This window comes from Parus major, chromosome 2 (genome assembly GCF_001522545.3).
Source record: "Parus major isolate Abel chromosome 2, Parus_major1.1, whole genome shotgun sequence".
In the NCBI taxonomy this organism is placed as follows: domain Eukaryota; kingdom Metazoa; phylum Chordata; class Aves; order Passeriformes; family Paridae; genus Parus; species Parus major.
Window position 1 is genome coordinate 90,354,967 of NC_031769.1, and position 21,413 is coordinate 90,376,379.

The 21,413-nt window shown below is 41.6% G+C and overlaps 1 protein-coding gene across 1 annotated transcript in view; it reads left to right on the plus strand.

The window, feature by feature from the left end:
* Positions 1-278: 278 nt before the first annotated feature.
* TMEFF1 (transmembrane protein with EGF like and two follistatin like domains 1) overlaps positions 279-21,413 on the plus strand; it is a 112,742-nt gene continuing 91,607 nt past the window's right edge. The window contains exon 1 of the mRNA XM_015619212.3: positions 279-645. Within this exon, the coding sequence (XP_015474698.1) occupies positions 399-645 (247 nt within the window). The 5' untranslated portion in view covers positions 279-398. The remainder of the gene's footprint in view (positions 646-21,413) is intronic.

Consider the following 21,413-nt stretch of genomic DNA (forward strand, 5'->3'; position numbering starts at 1 on the left):
CACCTCCCCTCCGGTCCCGGGGGAGGGGGCTGCCATCACGTGTGCTTCCTCCCCCTTCTCTCTCTCGCTCGCTCTCTCTCTCTCTCCCTCCTCCTCCTCCCCCTCCGCGGCGGCGGCGGCGGCAGCAGCAGCCTCTCGGCTCCGCTCCCTTTGTTGCAGGCGGAGCGGCGGCGCTGCCGGGCGCCGCGCACAAAGGAGCGCGGCCGGGGCGAGGCGGCATCGCGGGCGGACGGGCGCGGACGGAGCGCGGCCCCGGCGGGGACAGCCCTGCCCGCGCCCGGGCGGCGGCGGCGGCAGCAGCGGGTCCGTGCGGCCGCTGCGGCGGGGATGCTGAAGGTGCGCTCCGGCGCGGCGGAGAAAGGAGGGTCCCGCCCGGGCGGCGCCGCGGGCTCCGGTTGATGCTGCGGGCCTGCCGCCGCCATCCCGCTGCCGCCGGCGCTGCTCCTCGGCCGCCCCTCGCCATGCTGGGAGAGAGCCCGGCCGCCGCCCGGCCGCTCCTGCGGGCGGGACCCCCGCTGGCGCTCTGCTACACCTCGGCCCTCCTGGTGCTCGCCCTCTCCGCGCTGCCCGCCGGCCGCGCCTCTCATCCCTTGCCCGGCTCAGAGTGCCAGGGCGGCGGCAAGGGGAAAGGCATCAACTGCTCAGGTAATGCCCCGCCGGCTCCCGCCCCGCGCCCACCCCTGCGGGCAGCCCACGCGTGCACGTGGAGGGAGGGCTGAGCGCGGCCCCCCTGCTCCGCCCGGCCCGGCCCGGCGTGGCGCTGCGGGCGGCGGAAAACAAAGGAGCGGCGCCCGCCCCGGCCCCGGGTGCGGGGAGCCGGCTCTCCGGCCGGCGGGGAGATGCCCCTCTCCGGGGCGCGGGGAGCCCCCTCTCCGAGGTCTCCCCGCTGAAGGGAAGGGCTCTGCCGCCGCCTCTCGGCTTTTGGTGCTCCCCGCTGCCTCCCGCCGCGGTGCCGGCAGGTGCGCGCCGGCCGTCCCGGGGGCTGCCCGCATCCCGCCCCCTCCTCCGCCGTCCTCCCCCGCCCCGTGCCCGTCCTGCCGCTAGCAGAGGGTGCGAGCCGTGAGAGCAGCCCCTGATGGCTCACACGGGCTGTTTCTTGCGTTTCACTCTAGATGTGAGCAGCCCAGACCCGGGGTAACCTCTCCGCCCGTCCGTCTGCCGGCTGTTGTATAGATCCACTCTGGACGAAGTGAAGGCAGCAAAATACCCCGTGATGTGCTCAGAATAAGCTTTTTTTGGGTTCTTCCCTGCTTTGGTTGCATGATTTATGTATAATATACATAATTACATGCTGGTATTGTAAGATTGCAATGTGGTTTGGCATGACAGCAGCTCGTTTTCTTAGATTTTGAGGGATATGATAGTTATGAAGTAGAACAAAGTAAATACATACAATATAAAGTTTACACGGTTTTAGAAAGATTTGTCTGTCTTCTAAAACTACTATTTAAAAAAGGGATTTTTTTTTTCTCTCTGAAAAATGGCTGTGCATGCCTTTTAAAATGATAGGTTTATTCCACTGCACGAATCGCCAGCGAGAGCTGTGCAAAGTGCCTTCTCCAAGGTGATGAAGGTTTCTCGCCCTGTGCGCAAAACCCCCCCGTTCCCATTGTCTTCAGCGTGATTGGAAGGCAATTTACGCGTTGGAAGGAACTGCCGGTACCTTCCAGGGTTAGGTCCCCAAACTGTAGCGGAGGTTTCAAGAAATGAGTGAACGGAAGAGTGATCTTCCTCCCAATTACATTTTACAATACGGATAATGCTGCTAAAGCAGGCTATCAAATTCGCAGACCGGCAAACTGTGGCAAAATGGTCTTGCAATATAATAAGTCTGCTACACATTCTTGAAATGCTCCTCTTCATTTTGCCCAGTTTAGATATACGCTGCGTTAGTGTGTGATACCACAATGCTACTGTTTTGCTGCTGCTGCTGCCTGACTTTTCATTCTATTTGTATGAATATGATGGTTATTTTTAAAGAGAGGTTAATAGGTTAATGTGTCACTGGCGTTAGCGGCTTACCCATCAGAGACATGTGGGTCATTAGACCATGGCATGAACATAAATCAGTGAGATTAAATATGGAAGGCTGCTGAAATGTATGAAACGAGGAAGTTTCTAAGATGATGTGGAGCACAGGGATATCATTATTTAGAAACCGTCACAGAAAAAGGGCTTTCCAGCCTGGAATTAGGAAACCTTATGCTATATTGAAGGCATTCAGCATGGTTTGGTTCTGCTAAAAATAGGCACGAGCAAATGTAGGTGCTATATACATACTTGTGGCAGCCACTCTTTTCCGGGTAATTACAAAAATACGGAAGGAAAAATTTGTTTTAAATGCAGTAGTCGGATTCTGCAGTCAGTGTGTCAACTGTTTCATGCAAAATGGCAGGGTTTCGGCACTCAACTTTATTTTGAAACAACTGACATCAACACACAATATCTGGGTCAGATTTTCCCCTCACTTACCTTTGCACAGCTTCATTAACTTTTACTGAGGGAGCTACTCCCTGAAAAAGATGAGTTTCCTGTATTTACACACGGGGCCAGATGTTGGCATTAGCACCCTTCTCAGTGGACTGCTACCACGTACATTGCTGTGTATACTGAAAGTTAAACTTGAGAACGTTACTACTACTTCAAATGAGTAGACTCTAAATTGCTTTCTGTATTCAAAGAAGCAAAATGTTTCTCCTTTCTTCTGCTGTTTTGCAAGTTTAGTAAGTGTGTCGTTCTGACCTGCTGCCTTAACAGGTTTTTTGCACTTCTTGAGATGGTTCCTGGGCTGGTAACATTTTATCATTGTTAGATTATATATCTACCTTTATGTGTTATTTCTTTTCAGAAATGCTGAAGTCCTCTCCTTTATTGCTACAGAATATGCTGCTAAAGAAAGTGCTTGCTGTAACAAAAGAAGGTTGCAAGGTGGAGGACACAGGCAGACAACATGAACATTAAGATGGCTTTTCCAGCCTTGATTCTACTCCTTTGGCACATGCATTGCAGCTTGGCCCTTTGTTAAATTATAATTGCATCATCCCTGGCCAAGGGAAGAACATTTGATAAAGTGATTAGAGCAGGAAACAGAGAATTAAGACGTATCTGGAGTTAATTGACAATGTGGACTTGTGCAAGTTTGTTCATCTGTCAATCCATACTTTGCTAAGCTAATGAAATAAAATAATCCTGTTTTACCCAGAATTAAAAACAAACAACCAAAAAAAAAAAAAAAAAAAAAGCTATTTCTTTCTGGAAAAGAGAGTCCTAGGTTAGTGTTTTAGGGATGTTATATTATTCCCTGCACTACCTGTAGTCTTCTTCAGTAATATTGCCAGTAGTCCCTGACTGTCTGTGTGCTGGTGGTGTGATGCTGTGCTCCGGCTCTGGGGTAGCTGTGTCCTTAGTGAAGTGTCTGTGAACTACAGGGGGTTATTGAGCATCCCGTATGTGGAGGTAAGTACAACACATAGCTCCTTCCTGAGCTCCTAATCTGATGGTGCTCTCTGGAGACACAAACTGGGCATCATCAGCTTCAGTTTTAGTCTGGTTGGAACTCAGGTGTGAGATATGCTCTGGTCACCTGTGGAGCCACAGGGGTTGTACTTGGATCATAACTGACCAAATGCTGCAGATTTAGGTGGAAGGTACACAGACTCAGCGAGAGATATTGCTGAGTGCTCTGGTATGGATGTGTACACCCAGGATTTTAATTAACAGGTATGTGCTTGTGTTGTAAGCCTTTCCAGGTGCTGTTCCCTCATCTGATAAAGCAGTCTTGCCAGGGACGATTCTGTGCACAAACTCTGAGTCTCACAGACTGTGTGCTGCCTCTGATTTTCTGAAGATCTGAGTGAAACGATTAAAGATAAAGTTGTTTCAAGATAGTTTATTGAGGATTGAATGAGCAAGATGAGATCCTGTTAAAGTGCAAATATAGTGCATTTGTTTCCATTACTTTCTTAGATGCCTTCATGTCTGTCCTCCAGACCCTGTAGCAGGAATCCCCCAGGCTTACTATTGTTAGACACCTATTGCTGTTGTAGCTGTTTTTCCTTAGGGTAAAATGGGGTATAAAGCTTCTCATATCTGGTATGTCTACACTTGAGGTAAAGCCTGAAGAGAATTAGTGAGTTGGCCAAAGTGAGTTTTATGTGCACTATTCCTCACTCCAAACTATTGTGTTGTCTGAAGCTTGGATCCAGGCTGTCCCAGCTGTAACAAGGGAGAGTGAACACAAGTATGTAGCTCCCTTGGCCCAGTCCATGTGACAGATGTGACCGTGGATTTTGGAGGGTATAAACCTCAGGCACTGCTGGTCTCTGGAGCTCAGCCGTGGCTTCTGCCTGGGCTCAGTGGGGGCTCTGTGAACCAGAATGAGATGTGGCCTCAAGACTGGCTTTCATCTGTGCTTATCAGCTAGAACAGACATACCCTTTGTGCTTTTTGCTCAAATTAAGTGGATGAGGGGTTTTGTTTGGTATATCATTCTAAGTTACACAGAGCAAAACTAATTTGTGCTAAAGATATGCAGCCATGTTGGTGAGAACATTAAGAGCAAGTGATGTAAGAGGCATACAGGTTCAGGTAAATCACTGTATTTTAAGAATTACATGTTGTTTTGTGTTTGCATTGTTACACTTGATCTGAAATGGTAGACGGGACTAGAATAATTGGTTATTTTATCTAAGATACTATGAGTTATGTTCCTGTAAATGAATTATAACAGTCAAGCCAAATAAAATGAGATGTGTGTTTGTGCTGATTGAACTTCTGAAGTAAATGATCTAAACTCAGTCAGGTTACATGTCACTTTGAGAAACTATCATAAGACATGAATATAAATCAACTATAAGCAAAAAGTAAAAACAATTATTAAAAAGAGAAATTAAAACTCGGACGGGAGCATGCATATATTTGTTTCCCTTTAGTGTAATTGCCTAGACATGAAATGTCCTTGCAGTACAGATTCTTTTGCTGATTAAAGAACCAAATGGTAATTAAAGTAGAATTGAAAGTGTCAGAATAGCAGAAAATCATCTTGTAACAGGTGTCACTCCATCATTGTCACTAGTGGGAACTGGTAGTGTGATGGAGCAATTGAGGCTTGACTGAGGGGATTGGATTGAATCCAATTTCTTTATTGGTTTTTTGAAAAGAGGAAAAAAGAACCTGTGTTTGTTGTGGAAAATACTACTTAGGAAACATTCTGTACCAAGATCTCTCTGGTAATTCCTATTAAGTGGAAAACAAGGAGTCTGGTCCTTTTCTTCCTGTTGATGTAAGAATAAATATTTTATGTCTTGTCAGTTTTCTTCTAGGGTTGACAGTAGACTGGATAAAGGGGAGAGATAATATTTACTTGGACTTGGAAAAAAGGAAGCTGTGGCCAAGGACTTTGAGTAGAGAAGTACAAATGCAGAGAATCCCACTGATATTGACAGGAGTCAGTACCCTTTTCCTCTAAAGAGATCATTACATTCCACCATTGATCCATCATCTGAAAGCACTTGTGACTTTTCCAGCCTGTGGTCAGACTTTGGCCAGGGTCCACAAAGCAGACAGTGGCAATAGTTTCCAGGATAACAGTAGCTGTAGCACTTGTGGAAGGAAGAATGCTGAACATCAGGAATGCTGGAAAAGGGTCTATTCTTCTGACTCGAGGCTCCTGCGTGTCCTCCTCACTAAGTCCTTACAGGCTCTGTGGGACACTAGTGGAGTTAGGAGACATGTTGGTATTATTGAGGTGGAAGACTGTCTTTTTCTAAACTGACTGTAATGCTCAGTAGAACTGAAGATCAAGGACATTCTTTGTAGAAATACTACCTAAAAAATTTGTTCTATACCAAAAATAGCTTTAGATAATAAGAAAATTATAATTAAATGATCTGCTGTAAACAAAATAGTCTCTTCTAATTGCTGTAGTTTATTCCTAGATCATCTTGAAATTCTAACAATTTAGAAATATGGAGAAACAGAGGAATAAAAAGAGAGAGTGTGAAAGAGTGGAGCTGTATTTTGTGAAACTCCTGTGTAAAGAAGAGCTTTTTTCACTAAAAGAGTTGATAATAAATTTTATTTTATGAAACCATTTCTCGTTCTTCTTTGTATGATATTTTTCTTCTACAAATGGATAAGAAGTTACAGACAAAATGTGATTAGGAGTAAGTTCAGCAGTCAAAACTGTGATCTGATGAAATTAAAGTTTCCTGGAGAACCTGAAATCTGTTTATTTGTCTTGATGAACAGCTACAGTGTATCTTTGGTTCTAATTTAGTTCACAGATGGCTTCAGGGGGATGTGAAAGCAGATGTCCTAATAATATAAGATGTCCTTATATTATTAGGACAGTATCTAGCGGTGCCATTAGTTGAGCCATTAGGTATCCGTGATTTATGGATCATATGTTTGTTGGGTTTTTTTAAAGGAGAAAAAATTCCAGGTCTTTTTTTTTCTCTTCAAGATTCTTGCCAGGGAATTTCTGTGTTCTGTGGAGCAAGATGCCAGTGAAAGTCTTTGCTTACAAGAGTACCTGAAAGACTTTAGTTCTCGCTGACCCGGTTACATCCCCAGACCTGGCTGGCTGGGAGCTGGTAGACAGATCAGGCTCTGCAAGCATTTGCATATCTATTGATGTGAATTCCTCTGTTTAAGAGAGCAATTTAATGTTACACTGATATCAGTGTTCAATTTCTTTTAAGTTGCCCTAAAACTGCCTCACTGGTCATAGTGTGGTTTCTGAGGAGGCAGTGTTTGACTAGCAAATCAGGATTTATTTTAGGATAATTTAAATTCTCATTATGGCAGACAATTTCTAAGGACTGAAAAGGCAGGACTTTTCTGGTAATAGATTTTGTGTTACAGAAACAGGGTTTAAAGGATCTGGTTTAGAAAACTAAACCCTTGTAATACCTCTTTTGATTTTATATTATAAAAATAAATTTAGTTGCAGTTACAGTCTTGAAACACCCACATTATATAACTATGTTCAAGCTGGCAGGATCCTCATCCATGGTTCAAGAAGAGTGTTAATTAAGACCAGCAGGAAAACATGTAAAAAATAAAGGGAAGAAAATCAAGAACAAGACAAAACTCTCAGTAATTTTTCTGAAGTGATCTGACAATTCTTGGTAGTTGCTCGGTCTTCTCCACCTTTTCCTACCAGGCTGAGACCTCGGCATGCTCCTGTGTATCTTAAACAGGTGCAAAACTCTCTGTGCTTTTGTGTAATGTGCATGGACCATCCCCTGGAGAGCAGCCAAAGCAGAGAACGAGTACAGTGTCGACAAACAGACAAAAGGGTGTTCAGGACATGAAATGGTTCTTCTCAGGTCTTGTCTGGAGGCCAAAACTTCCTGAAATCTGGCTCTGCCTGGCTGCAAAGCTGTAGGCAGTCTCATTCCAGTTGCCTGGCTTGCTGGCAGGCAACAGCCGTGTTCCTCAAGGATAGGCCCTGGGGCATCTCCTGTGCCTCACACAAGTCTCATGGGATTCATGTGGAAGCAGATGGGGTGAATGGGGGCAGTCAGGCAAGCCAGAGAGCTGGATCTGTGCAAACTCTGGTTCATCTACCCTTGATCACGATAATGTGTTCAAGGGAAACACAAAATGCTTGTCTTTGAGGGCTCCAATTTCTTTATCCCAGATTCAGCCCTGTTTCCCAGACTTTTCCGCCCAGCTTCAGGAGTCTGACACATGTCAGTGTTCACCTGTGGCTGACAAAAAAAAGGTTCTTTAGGAAGTGTTTTAACCAGCCTCAGTTATTTACTGATGAGAGCACTGCAGGCGGTGAGGGAAGAAGGGACACAGCCCCCCATGAAAACATGCTGTCACATCTGCTTGCCTATGGCAGTAGAAAACCTCCTGTAAACACACGTATTTCAGCAGTGGGTGACAAAGTGTCCTGTTGCTTAAGCCTGAAGTGTATTGAGGCTCTTGTTGTACCTCACAAGAGATTTACTTGCTTTCTTTTCTATTCAGAGACTCTTCACATACAACTACAAAGAATGAGTGTTTGGACAAATATCATTTGCAGAAGTGGTTCTATTTCCTCTAAGATTTTGAACTGAACAAAATTCTTAGCCAAAGCAACACAAAAGCTTAAGAGATGGGACAGTTAAAGGTGTGCATGCGCAGAAAGTGTCCAGAAGAGTCTAGGCATTCAAAATGAATGAGTGCTTTGAAAATACAAGTTTCAATCCTTAAAAGTGTCCATAAAACACATGAACAAGTTATAAAGTCTTTAGCTGGTTGGTGAAGGTAGCTAAAATAGTGCTTTCAACAGATATTTCCGTAGAAAGTTTGATAAAAAGATAGTGGTTGGATAGCAGTTTGTTGCGTTAAAAATTCAGGGAAGCGTTGATCTAATGAAATGTTTACATTTTGCTAATTAGTATTGACTCTGATTGTGTGCTGCCTCTGCCTGATCCCTCTGGGAGAGACAGAGGTCAGTGTGTTGTGCCAAATGGATTCTCCAGAGCAGCAAAGAGCAGCAAAAGATCCTTAGACTAAAGAAAGGGGTGCCCTGTCCCCTCCCCGTGCAGTGGGCAGATGAATGGTTCTTTTCCTGAAGCACCGTCTCTCTCCCACAGCTTTTTCTTCATCCTTCACCTCTCCCAGAATTTTGACGAGATAATTCTGTGAGGCAGAGCTCTGTCTTGCTGTCTTGATTGGAAGTATAATTTTATGGAAGTATCATTTCAGGGTTATAAAAGTGAAAATAAAACGGGCAGGCTCCTGTTGAGGTTATAGAATTGTTTTCTCATATAAAACATGGGTTGGGAAGGCAATTTATTTCATTGTATTTCTTCTCTGTTTTAACTCCAAAGGATGTCCTTTTCTTCACTTGTGCAGGTATTTACACCTAAAAAGGATGTCTTTGTGAAAATAGTTAAATGTGTTTGAAATTTGCAAAATTGGTTCTGTGCTGTAAGAAAAACCCTTTTTCATGTGAGAAGCAAGTGGCTATGGTAGGAATGAAACAAAAATTTTGGCTAGAAAGCACAAAGAGCAGATACTTTTTCATTTGTTTTGTTTTGTTTTGTTAATGAGAAGAGGTTTATTGTCTCAGTGCTCTTTGTTAAAACCTGTGTCTGCAATATGGAACAGTTATCCAGGTGAGAGAACACAACCTCACATTTGCAAGTGATATTCATGCTGCTGACTGAACAAACAAAGAGGATCACTGGATCCAGGCTCCGAATTTGAGTGTTTTGGATGATTTATCTACCAGATGGTAAATGCAGTCCAATGTAAAAAATTAGTCTGGGAGCAGGGAATCAATCATTCAGCACACTGATCAGCAAAGGGATTTGGGTGTTATAGTAGAAAAATTAATGAGCTGGCAATCCACTGCAGAGCAGCATTAAAACAAAAGATACTACACTATAATAAAAGGGTTCTCACCCAGAAGACAAAAGAGACGAACATCCTGCTTTATTAGACACTTGATAACCCTAATCTAAAGCAGTGTATTATATACCAAGCCCCTTATATTATTCAAACATAATGACTCAAAAACTCAGTATCAAAATCTGGAGATCAGAGTTAATTTGGAAAAGTGAACTGCTTTCACAGTTCTTTCCCAAATACGTATGCCCTTCTGTCACAGGAGTTACTTACTAGTATTCTGTATTATAGTAATAGATATTTCTGTTCCATTTAAAGTCACCCTACAGTGCATTCAGAATTACTTAATGAAAGATTATAAGATACCAATACTAGCTTTATGCCATAATTACATCTTTTTTTAAAAGTCTTGAAAATGTGTCCCTAGTCTCTTTCAGTTACTCAGGCTACAAGAGATCAGAATAGTTTTACCACCAAAAGCTCTTCATGATTTTTCTCTGATTTTTTCTTGTGAAGCTAGAGTCTCTATCTAGAAAAGACTAAGGAAAGGTGGCTTCTGTGCTCGTTTTCCACTTTTAAGGTGTTTGTTTTTTTTTTTTTTTGGTGGGTTTTTAGTTGAGGTTTTTTTTGTTGTTTTGTTTTTTGGGTTTTTTTTATAATTATAAGGATTAAGTGCTAGATAGGCTGTATAGGAAATGGCATGCTCTACAGGCTGCTTCTGTTAGGGAGGAAGGGCAGCAGCAAGGTCTAGCTGTGCTGGTGTGGGGCCACTTGACATGGGTGGAAAATCTGTCTGTGGGTCTCCTCTCCAGGGACAATGGGATCAATGCATTTCAGTGACTGCAGATAACTGAAAGAAATAGGTTGTAACATGTCTCTTTTCTACTGTGGAAAGCAACCAGAATCTGCTGTTATGTGTCCTCTGTGAGTAAATGCATTTATTTCTGAAAAGACTAAAGGAGATTGGAGACCTTTATGCCATATTGGCCTCTGATTTTGGCCTTTTCTTATTTGGCTTGTTGTTCTTTGCTTTTTTTTTTCCTTGGGGCTGAGGATTGGTAGGTTGATAAACAGCTAACAAGCACACAACAAAAATCTCATGTATATCATGCAAATCTAATACCCAAATTGTCTTTCATTTTCTTAGTATTTCTTAGTATTTCTCCATTAATAGCTTTTTAAAAAAGATTTCTACAAATGGGGGAAGGGAGCTGATGGTCTGACTGCCTAAACAGTAGAGCAAAGCCCACTACCTAAGGATTTTTTCCAGAATTGCTAGCCACTGACTAAAATCAATGGGAGCTCCCAGATCATCATCCTTGTGAAAACCAGATTTCTCTTTTTTCAGAGTAAGGAGTAAGAACCTGTAAATTTTGGTCTGATACAGCTCTACAGACTGGAGGTGTAGAAACAATGATATTCCATCTGCTTGCAGCTAAAGCTGTACCAATGTCATTTTGTCTACAAATGTAGACATTTGCTACATTAGACAAAAAGCTCAATTGTCTACATTTCTCCAAGCCACATGGACATGTTTACATCCACTTCAGCCTGGATTTACTCATGAACTGTACCTCAGCCAGTGTTTGTGTACCCCAGGACTGAATTGTCCTTTTATTCCATTTCAGAGGTGTGGGTGTGAGACAAAAGGCAGAATTCACTTGTGAATATTTACCTGTAAGTTCATTATGGTTTTTTTTCCCTCCTGCTATATTTACATGAAGATTTGTGCTGGCTGAATATTTTTTCTGCCATTTTGGGTGTGCACAACATGCTAAAGACAGCTGACTGAGGCTGTGAACTGAGTGTGGCTGTGGCCCTGCATTCAAACAAAAAACACAGATTAAATTCAGATTAGTAGTGACACAAGTTCTCCCAGTGTCCCAGCAGTGAGACGATGCAGAGCAGGGATGAAAACGTGTCTGGTGCCCCTCCTCAACAAATCCCCCTGGTCTGCCTGTCTGTGCCTGGGGGGAGGATTCTTGCTTCTTGCTCACTTGGCCAGCTGTCAGAACACCTGGCAAAATCAAGATGTCCTTTGCAGCATCTGGGTGAGGGCAGAAGGACAGCAACAAGTCAAAGTTCCTTGATTCTTTGCTGTCCACCAAGTAGCAGCAGTTAATTTATGGCAATTAGGAAGTCTCCCTCAAGATCTGTAAGCTGACACCAGGTGTATATTTGGCAGTTGACTGCTAGCTGTGCTCCCTAGCCCCAGAGCCACTCATGAGATCTCTAAGCCAGTGTTCCATTTGCCGAGGGAATCCCCAGTAGGCAACCGTGAATGATTTCCACCTGCTCTGAACTGTGTAAGTGGCATGATGGGAACAGGGAGAGGAGGATGAATATGTTGAAAAAGAAGTGGCTTTCTGTCTGTCCCTTGTTTCTGACCCTGGAATGCTGACCGTCAGGGGTCCAGTCAGGTCCAGTGGCTTTGTCCAGCTTGTCGGTGTGGTGGGCTACAGAGATGCCATCAGGTCCAAGTGAACTGGAGTTCCAGCAGTTCACAAACCTGGTGGCTCTTCCAGCCCTGTGCCAGCCATCGTTGCCAGAGGCAATGAAACAGGACAGCATTCCTTGCTCTATGGATGCCATGCTGTAGCCCAAAAACAAACTCCCAGCCCCCGAAAATCCTTTCCAGGCTGGCAAAGGGGCTTAGCAGGAGCCCTGGGAATTGTGTTTCTCCTGGTGTTTCAGTATGGATAAACAAGCAGGCAGAGAGGAATTATTAGCTGTAGATTTATCTGACAAGAATGCATACAGGAGAAAAATGTTATTTCAGTAAGCTGAACAGTGATTTGGTTTTTTGAAGTGTAATAGAGTTGTTAAAGTTTGAAAGGAAGGGAGCTGGCTCCTCAGGTTCTTCCCGGCTTCTGTAACTTACTGGAATTACCAGAACTCATTAAGAAACCTAAATGACCAACCAGGGGCTTGTTTGTTTGTTTTCTCCCTGTGACTTTTATGTGGCTGGTTATTTTGTTTCTTTTCCAGTGGTTTTCTGACTGTTTAATTACAGTTTTCAAAACTAGACCTAAATAGCATAGTGTATGGGTGTTCAGAGGAGAGAGTTTGTGCAAACCTAATTATGCTCCAGCACCATTCATACTGCTAATGTTTCAGGGATATTACCCAGGAGTTAATTTATTTCCTTTTTCTGTATACAAAATAGGAATCTAATATTATTTTACAAAAGCTTGTGGATTGTAAGAATGCACCACAATGATTTTTTAATTTATAGATCTGCTAAAGGATTTTTAATGAGAGTGAAGTGCAAGAGGAAACTGAGGTTTTCATATTAATTTGGGAACGATGAAATCTAGCTGTTACATTTTAATCTCTTACATGGAAAATACCCACTTGCTGGAATTAACTTCTATTTAGTATTCCAAAAGTGAAAAGGTAATTAGTTCTTTGAAATCAGTAACCACTTAAGATATTTTTATAAATTCTTGATTTTGATAAAGACTGGCAGGATCTGTGGTACATTTCCCCCTAATTAAGTTTTGAAGTGTATCCCTGTTGTTTTCTTTTTGAAAATGTCTGTAGCTTTAGAAAATGCAGTGCTGGCACTAAATTCTTTCAGACCACAAATAACTGCAACAACATTTAATTTTTATTTTTTTTTTGTTGGATAACTCACATTTAGGTAAACCGATGTTTCATTTCCTATATCTAATTAAGTTCTGCAACTTGCAAATAGCTATTTCTTTCTGTTCCTGTAAATAGAACATTCCCACAAAAGAGCTGTCATATATGCTGACTGTCATGCTGACTGTGTGTCATCCCCATGGCCAGGAGAGATCTGCCATGGCACTGAGCCCCCTTGGTCACTGTTTCTGCACTCAGGCCTATGTCCCATTTCTTTCTGATTGATCCCGCCATATACAATTTTCTTAACTCTGTCTTACCAATGGAGTTAAAAACCTGGTTTTGAAATATGTTAAAGAGAAGAGATATTAAGAATGTTATTGTAAGCATTCTTAAAATAATTTTGCTCTTGAACTTTCTGTATTCAGAAATTTCCCTCCTTGGCAACAAAATCAGAAACTTTTTTGCATATGTTTTCAAACATCTCTAAAATTTACACATGGGCCAGATTAGTCAGAAAACTGTTTTACTTTTTTTTCTTTTTTTAAAAATTTTTTTTTGGTGTTTTCCAGACTTTAAATCTGGGCAAAAACTTGGGTTTTAGGGAAATAGTGGATTAGGGTGCTTATATTTTTTAAATTTTTAAAATCTAATCTTTAAATTTAAATTTTTTAAATCTATATATTCAATGAACAGCTTAAACTGCTGTGAATTATTGCATCCCAGCTTGAATTGCTTTGAGGAAAAAAAGCATCCAGACCATGAGAAATGCCCAATTAATGAACATGTCTGGAAAATCTGATTTGAGAAACTTGTCTAGCATTGCACAAGAACATAAAAATTACATTTGCTCAAATAACATTAATTCAGGAATCTTTCTGTTTCTGAGCACTTGATTTGCGCTTTTAGTATGGCTTTGCTTAACACAAGTTCCTTCAGGGAAAAAAAAAAAAGGGAACAGACCTCTCCACTAACAATTAAGGAAAATGCAGACATTTCTAAGGATGGACTGATTTTTAAGTGGCTGTGAGGATAGCTAAGACCATTATATCCTGGCAGAGTATTCTCACTTGAATTAATGGCATAATGGGTACCACTGGAAGTAGTTCTCTATCAACCAGCCACCTGAAAAACAGACATGGAATCTTTCCACATATTTACTGGAAAGCAAAGACCTAGCAACCCTGGGCTGTCTCTCCAGGCCTGGGATCCCATGTTTTCCAGTGGCTGTCTTTTATCCATCCTTGCCCCTTCCACTCTGTGATCCCTTTCCTCTAGCTTTCCTGTGGTTTTCTGCACTTGGGCAAGGAGATCACTGAGACTACATGAATGTGACAAGTAGGACAGATATACAAGTTTGCCAGCACTATTTTTTGGTGCTGAAGCCAGAGCTCACCTAGGACATCATTAAAAAAGAGTGCATGAAAGGTGGAGCCTGTGACCAGTTTCGCTGGTGGTGCATAACACATAAACCTCTTGCAGCAGCTTAAAACTTCAGGTGGGCTGGATGTATTTTCACAAAGCAGAATAAAATGTTCTGAGCCTGGGAAATCATACCTCCTTCACTGCACCTCGTATCTCAGCTCCTGAATGCAAACATGCTCGAACACAATAACACAATGGCTACAATTTAGTTACTTAAAGAAAACCCAAACTACTGAACAAAACACTGTGAATGCCCCTGCTTCATTCTTAAAGACTACACAGCTGGAAATTTTCTATGAAAACAATGAGCCTGCATGCCATGAGCAACTTAAAACTTCATCTTACGATGGAAAATGTTATACACCATTAACTAAAAATACAGCTCCCACCTCTGTGTATTATTGCAGCTTTAGAGTTAGGAAGTTTCATTCAAATCCAAGAACTCCACATTTGCCTGAGAAGCTGTTCAGAAGTTAGAAAATAAGCCAAATACCCTCATTTTCATGGGCATGTTTCTGAGATTCTTTCACAACTTATCTTACAGAAGCTATGTACAGCTTTTTTTTTTTTTCCAGGGTGAGTAAGACTGTCTCATTTCTTACTATGAAAGGGAAAATAATAGGAGTGAAACAAATATTTATTCTATGTATCTTAAAAACATCAGCTGAATAATATCATTAGATGACACTGTAAAAACCTCTGCAGAGCAGGAAGGGAAAGTTGTAGTTTAGTTTTGAGGAGTGGGTTTCTCTTGGTTTTCAAATGTTGCAGAAATCCCACTTCAAAGAATGCTTTTATGAGAGAGGGTACTGAAGATTGACCTTGCCAAGGGTTTCACCTACTTCAGCCTTCAATGCACCCTGCCCTCAACTGGATTTTTAGCACCAGCTAAAAATTGCAGCAAAAGTTTTCAATATTTTCTTTCCTCGGTGTTATTTCCCGGTTCTTAGTGTAACCATCCAGAGTTCAAGAAATGACTGGACATGGCACTTAGTATCAAGGTCTAGTTGACAAGCTGGAGATTTGACAAAGATAGGACTTGATGATCTTGGAGGCCTTTTCCAACATAAATGATTCTGTGATTTTGTGATTTTGTGATTCTGTGACAAGTACCAGATGTGACAAGGCCACGACGTGCAGAGCAGGAAGGGATTGCAGGGAGGTAGAGTCCTTGACTTGGAGAATGCCCTCCACCTGGAGAAGGTCCTGGAGCAGGAATGCCAGTGCCTCATTGCCCAACTGGCAGGGCAGTGTGAACTCCAGAGGCCAACCAAATAGTAAGATAAAACCTTTAGAAAAAAGTTTTTACATCTTTGCTTGGCTAGAGGGGCATACATGTATTTTACATATGGATTAACTTTCAAGTGGGTGTTTGGCCTTTCTTCATGAGCTTACACCCCTTAGTGAAATTTGAATTTCTCCCTAGCTTGGACAGACCTCATTACAGCCATAAATACATCTTATGCCACAAATTTTCATCACAACATTGAAATAATTAATTTCAGTATATCTCTTTCTGAAAAATGGGCAGAAATCTTATGGAATAAAGAAGTCTGACAGAAAAAAAGAGTTTGTTCATTTTTTTTGAGCCTTACAGACTACAGCCAGCATAGAAGCACTGCTTATGATTAATTTTCTTATTTAATTTCCCTTGTTCTTCATGTTACACTTCACTAAATATATTTACTTTTATTCCTGCCATTACACATGACAGAATCTATCTGCACAAAAGGAATTTTAACTGCAAGAAAGGTTTTATAGACACAGAGTGAAACAGCAAAAGATGAGGCAGGAATCTAATGCAAGATGTTAGGCACTGTTGTTCCCCAAATTGAGGAGCAATTAAACTTTTTATTCCACTAAAAATGTGAAATCTGAAAAGTAATATGGTAGCATAATGGGAAGCATCTCTTAATGGGCTTATGCAGTTATTGCAAGTTAAAAGCAGTTGCATGTTTGGCTAACGAAATACAGGGAATACATTGTCATTAAATGTCAGTGATAATGCAGTCACGGGAACAACAATATACATAAGCCTCACAGAGCTATTAAATTTGCTGTATTTTCTTGGAGGAGCAAGAAAACAAGACACATGTATAGGGAAAAAAACCCCACTGGGTTGAATCAACAAAGCATGGCAGCTAAAAAAGAAGAGCAACTGAGTTCACTTTGAATGGAAAAAACAAAACAACCCCAAACCAACCAAAACATAAACCTTTTATCTCAGAGGAATCCTCTTTTTCCTAGTTCACATCTCTGGAAACACACTTGGTGGGAAATTTTAATCATCTAATCAAACAAATAATAGAAACGTTAATGCTATTTAACCTGCTGAAACTCATTGTCTCTTGGGGTCTGCTTCATCACCTGAGCTTACAAGATCTACATCTGCCAGCTTGGCTCATGAGCACAAACCCCAAGAAAAAAAAGAGCTGTGTTTCTAAAAGAGCTACATGAACCCTCTCCACTTTAGCAAAACAGTTGGTTCAAAATGCTGTATAAAATATACAGGGTTGTTTTTCCCCTTTGTGGCTATGGAAGCAGCCTTTCCAGGCACTGGACAGTGGGGAAACTGAGGACACAGTGGCTGCTCCATCCATCCTGCCCTGCCTTGCAATCTTGTGTGTCCTGTGTGTTTGCCCACGGTAACTTCTGTCTCAGCACAGGCCGTGGATGAAGGTGTCCAAGGGTGTTCCCGCTGTCCCTGGCACCTACGGCATGCCAAGCCATGGAGCCTGGCAGTCCAGTCTGTTTGCAGCCAATGGGTCCGTCCCATCCGTACTTCCTTAGCTTAAAAGAGGAGATAGTATCACAAGTCTAATTGCAGTGCACCTCTACTGCTCTCCCTTCAGACTCTTCCTTCATGGAAGAGAGAGGAAGTCAAGCACAATTTTCCCTTGAAAAATCCATGCTGGCCATTCTTGCTAGTCATCTTCTCATGTCTTCAGTGATGGATTAGAAGAGGATGTTCACCTGGGGCTGAGGTGATGCTGACCCACTAATTACTCCCTGGATGCCCTTGATTGCATTGCTTACCGTTCCACAAAGATGGGAATAATGTAACATTTTCCTTGTCATCAGGGAGCTTGCCCTCTGACCTTCATTTCTCACAGCTGATTGGGCAACAGCTTCGCCATCACATCAGTCAGCTCTGCCAGATGCTGACTGATGTGATGGCCACCATCACAGGCCAGGTGAAACCTGGCCTGGTGGATTTGAACCTGGTTTCCTCTAAGTAATCTCTAACTTATTGCTGCTTTGCTGTTGACTGGCCCTGTTTGTTCTGAATGGGGTTGATATTTGCTGGGTCTTGGGAACAGGCTTTGTCTACGAAGACTTGTAAGGAAGGACACTGAGTGGTTCAGCCTCTTCTTTGATGCCTCTTACTTGTCTCTTCCCCATTCATCAGCAGACTCACATCTTTCCTGACCTTCCTCTTGCAAATAGCATTCTGGCAGAATCGTTTCTTTTTAACCTTAATGTCCCTTGCTAGCTCCAGCTGGGCTTTTGCCTTCCTATTTTTGTGCCAGAGTGCCCTGGCAATGCTTTTGTTCTCCTCCTGTCTTGCCTATCTTTATTTACACTTGTGTGCTCCCTTTCTTATTTTCAATTCATTAAGACTCTTTTCAGCCAAGCGGGCATGCTGCCAGAAAGGTGAAGTCAAGACAGGGAGCAGTCAGAGCCACATAAAGGTGCGCTTGTGAGAAATGCAGCGGGTGAACAACTTCTCTAAAGGCAATAGATTTAGGCCGATGAGGGCAAGGACTTTAAAATAAGACATAGTGTTGTCTGTCTTTGTCCAAGAAGAGGACATTGATTGAAAGGAGATGAGGCTGGGTGAAATGTCAGATTGTTTGTCCTGCTTTTCAGTAAATTTTTCATTTCACGCTAAACTTCATATTACTGCAGCCACATTGCTACCAAGCCAGCTGTGCACAATTCACTGTGTGGAGTCAAAAGTGGACAGGGCAGCAGGAAAGTAATGAAAGCAGAGAGCTTTCCTAGGAAATGGAATAGTTGTGTGTGTCCAAGTAGGAAGAGTCTGCTGAAGGTCAGTGTGTAAGGCAAGATGGAGAGGGCAATTGTCTGGGTATCTGAAAAGGTGTGGCAGAATGGCAGGTGAGAAAAGCTGTTCCTCAGAGAAAAGGAATTTGAAGATTAAGAGATCAGAAGGAAGAGTTCATTATTAAGTCTGAATCAAGGGACTGAGACAGGATAAAACAAGTGAAAAAGGAATAGTCTTCAGTCAGAAGTGAACAGACACTAAAATTGCTCGTTCAAGGCAAATGCTGAAGAAAGAGGAAGAAGCAAATGTAAGGACAGGAAAAATAGGAATCACAGAATTTGGAGACATCAGCCTGGAAAGAGTGTAAAAAATCCTGCTGGCCTCCATCAAAGGAGAAAATGTGGTGAAAACAAGAACTCTTCCTGGCCATTAGAGAGCAAAACTGGATCATTGGGAGACAAGAAGCAGTGAGGAGGGGACAGCCCTGGGCAGGAGAGGTCATGGGCAGCAGCCAGGGTGTTGGACAAGAAACTGGAAAAAAGGTGTTATGGCAGGAAGAAGAGAGTGAAGGATGGCATTGCATCTAGCTGAGCTGGCTAAGTGAGAGAAAAAGTAAATAATTAGGCAAGAGAAACATATTGAAGATTCCTGAAAAAAACACCTACATCAGGAAGCAGGAGAGGGCAAGTCGGTTCATCAAAAATATACTTTCTTTCTTCATTTTTTCTTCTTTAAAAATCCAGAGAACTAAATGTTCTCCCTGCTAGAGGATATTTACCCAAATTCTTTTATCAGTTATTTTCTGTTTCCCCTTAGATTTTTTTTTCTCTGTTTAACAGACCATGAGGAAAAATGACAGATTAAGCCTCTAATACTGAAAATATGCACGTGCTTAATTCTACAGTTATATACTTATGTTCTTAACTGTTTTGTTAGATCAGAGCTGAAGTGCTCGACTGCTTTAAATATTGAAAATGAAGATGCTTTCAAAAGGATTTATTACTGTTTCAGACTTAACAGATATGGATATTAGATCAAGAATACTTTAAAAAAAACCACCCTGAAAGACTCACATAATTTTTAATTTGCTGTGATATCTTAATTCCATATATTTATCATTAATGAGATTTTTCAAAGCTGAAATTACTTATCTAATGGTTATTGGTACCTTTTAAAATCTCATAATTAATTTCAGAAAAATTAAATTAAATCACAGATGATACTGGGCTTAACATACAGTTACTGGATCAAGTCTTTAAATTTAAATTGGCCAGGTATTTTTCTGGTTTGGAATAAGAAATAGGGAACATGCCCAAGCTGGTTTTTTTATCATTCATATTGAGTTCACTCAAAACATTTAATTAATGATTTTTGATTAAGATTTTTCATTGGAACATTTAGTTATGCTTTCTAGTTAAAAAGAAATTATATCGTCAGGATTTTCTGAGCATACTTTTTTTCCTAGAATACCATATTAAAATTAATGAGGTTTATATGACAGAAGATTCTAAACTCATTTGGAGGCCATTCTACTTCAAAAAAATACAGTTAATTTTTGGCTTTATTTTCTTAGGTATTGCAAACTTTTGATCAAGAAAGTTAGACTGGTGATGAAGAAACTGTGCCCTTTTTTCCTTGCATACATGTTGTTTATGAATATGGAATCACCCAATGTTATATTTTTGTCCCCTGGTCTCTATGGGGAAATGATGGCATAATTTTATACCTGTGACTTAGAAAAATAAGTCTTATTCCTCTTTTCTTTTACTTGGTTATTTCCAACATAGATGTTATGTTATTACGCTGTCAGAGCTTAATGTAGACATGCTGATCCTCATTGCCTTTTATCTTGATAACAGCAAGATGTTCTGTGATGAAGTTTAGTATCCTGATTTGAGATTCTCAAATCAATATATTTACCCAAGAATATATTACAAAGTGGACTTTGTTTTAATATTAAAATTACATGGTAAAGTTTAAATATACAAGTTGTTTTTTAATCAACTTGGAAATTGCTATATTGTTTTATATGTTAGAATATTTTTCAGAAAATTGGTATTACTTTCTGTCCAGGTCTTAAAAAATAATGGGCTTATAATTAAATGACCTTGCTGTCATTCTGTGTTTTGATTTGGTCACTTTGGGGAAGTGAGACACCTTGTTGCATAGTAGAAGTGTGAGAGAATGCATGTTTTGGAGAAAAAACTGGTAGGGTAAAAAATGAAGAAAAAAAGTGTTTCGATTGTTAGCAAGGCCCTTTTGTGAAAGGTAATTTTTACAGATGTGTTTGAAAAACATACATGAAATACAGGAGGCACAGTTACGAGTTCTTCAGCCCCTGGGGATACACAGTGTCCTGGTGTGCTGTCCCAAAAGCAACGCAGGCCAGTGACAGATTAATCAGAAACTCTTCTAGCTGAATATTTCTCCCTTGAATGCATCTGCCAGACTGAAAAAGGATCTCCTAGTTCTGGAGGAATTTTGCTGACCCGTCCTGGAAGCAGAGAGAAAGACGTTTTAATGAGTGTCTGTTTTCCTTCCCATTGCACAAGGCCATCTGGGTCTGACTCTACTGCCGTAATTCACGCTCCACACTCTGAGGAAGACAAAGCAAACGCTTTGTTGGTGTACCTGTGGTGTACATACAAGGATTTTTATGTTAGGCTTGTCCCTGGGACAGCATGATTTAAATTGTCTGCCATTCGGGCAGTGTTTGTGTTTGACTGAGAGGTCTGATGGATGAATAACTTAGTGGATTAGTGCTGGACAGAGGTATGGGCATTCTGTTGTATATAATTTTTGTAGAGTTGCCTGAAACACGTGGCCTTGTGCCCATGAAGGCACATTCTCCAGGTAATGTGCTCCAGTAGCAATATACTAGATTACCAATAGTTCTGCTAGTGTACTACTGCTAACAGTATCCTGTGCCTATGTTAGCAGAATTGTGGCAGAAACAGGATACATCCTTGAGCAAGAATATTTCTGCTAATATCTCTCTTTGTGAGAAATGGCCTTGCAGGCTCTGGGAAACAGCTCATTGCTGACTTCA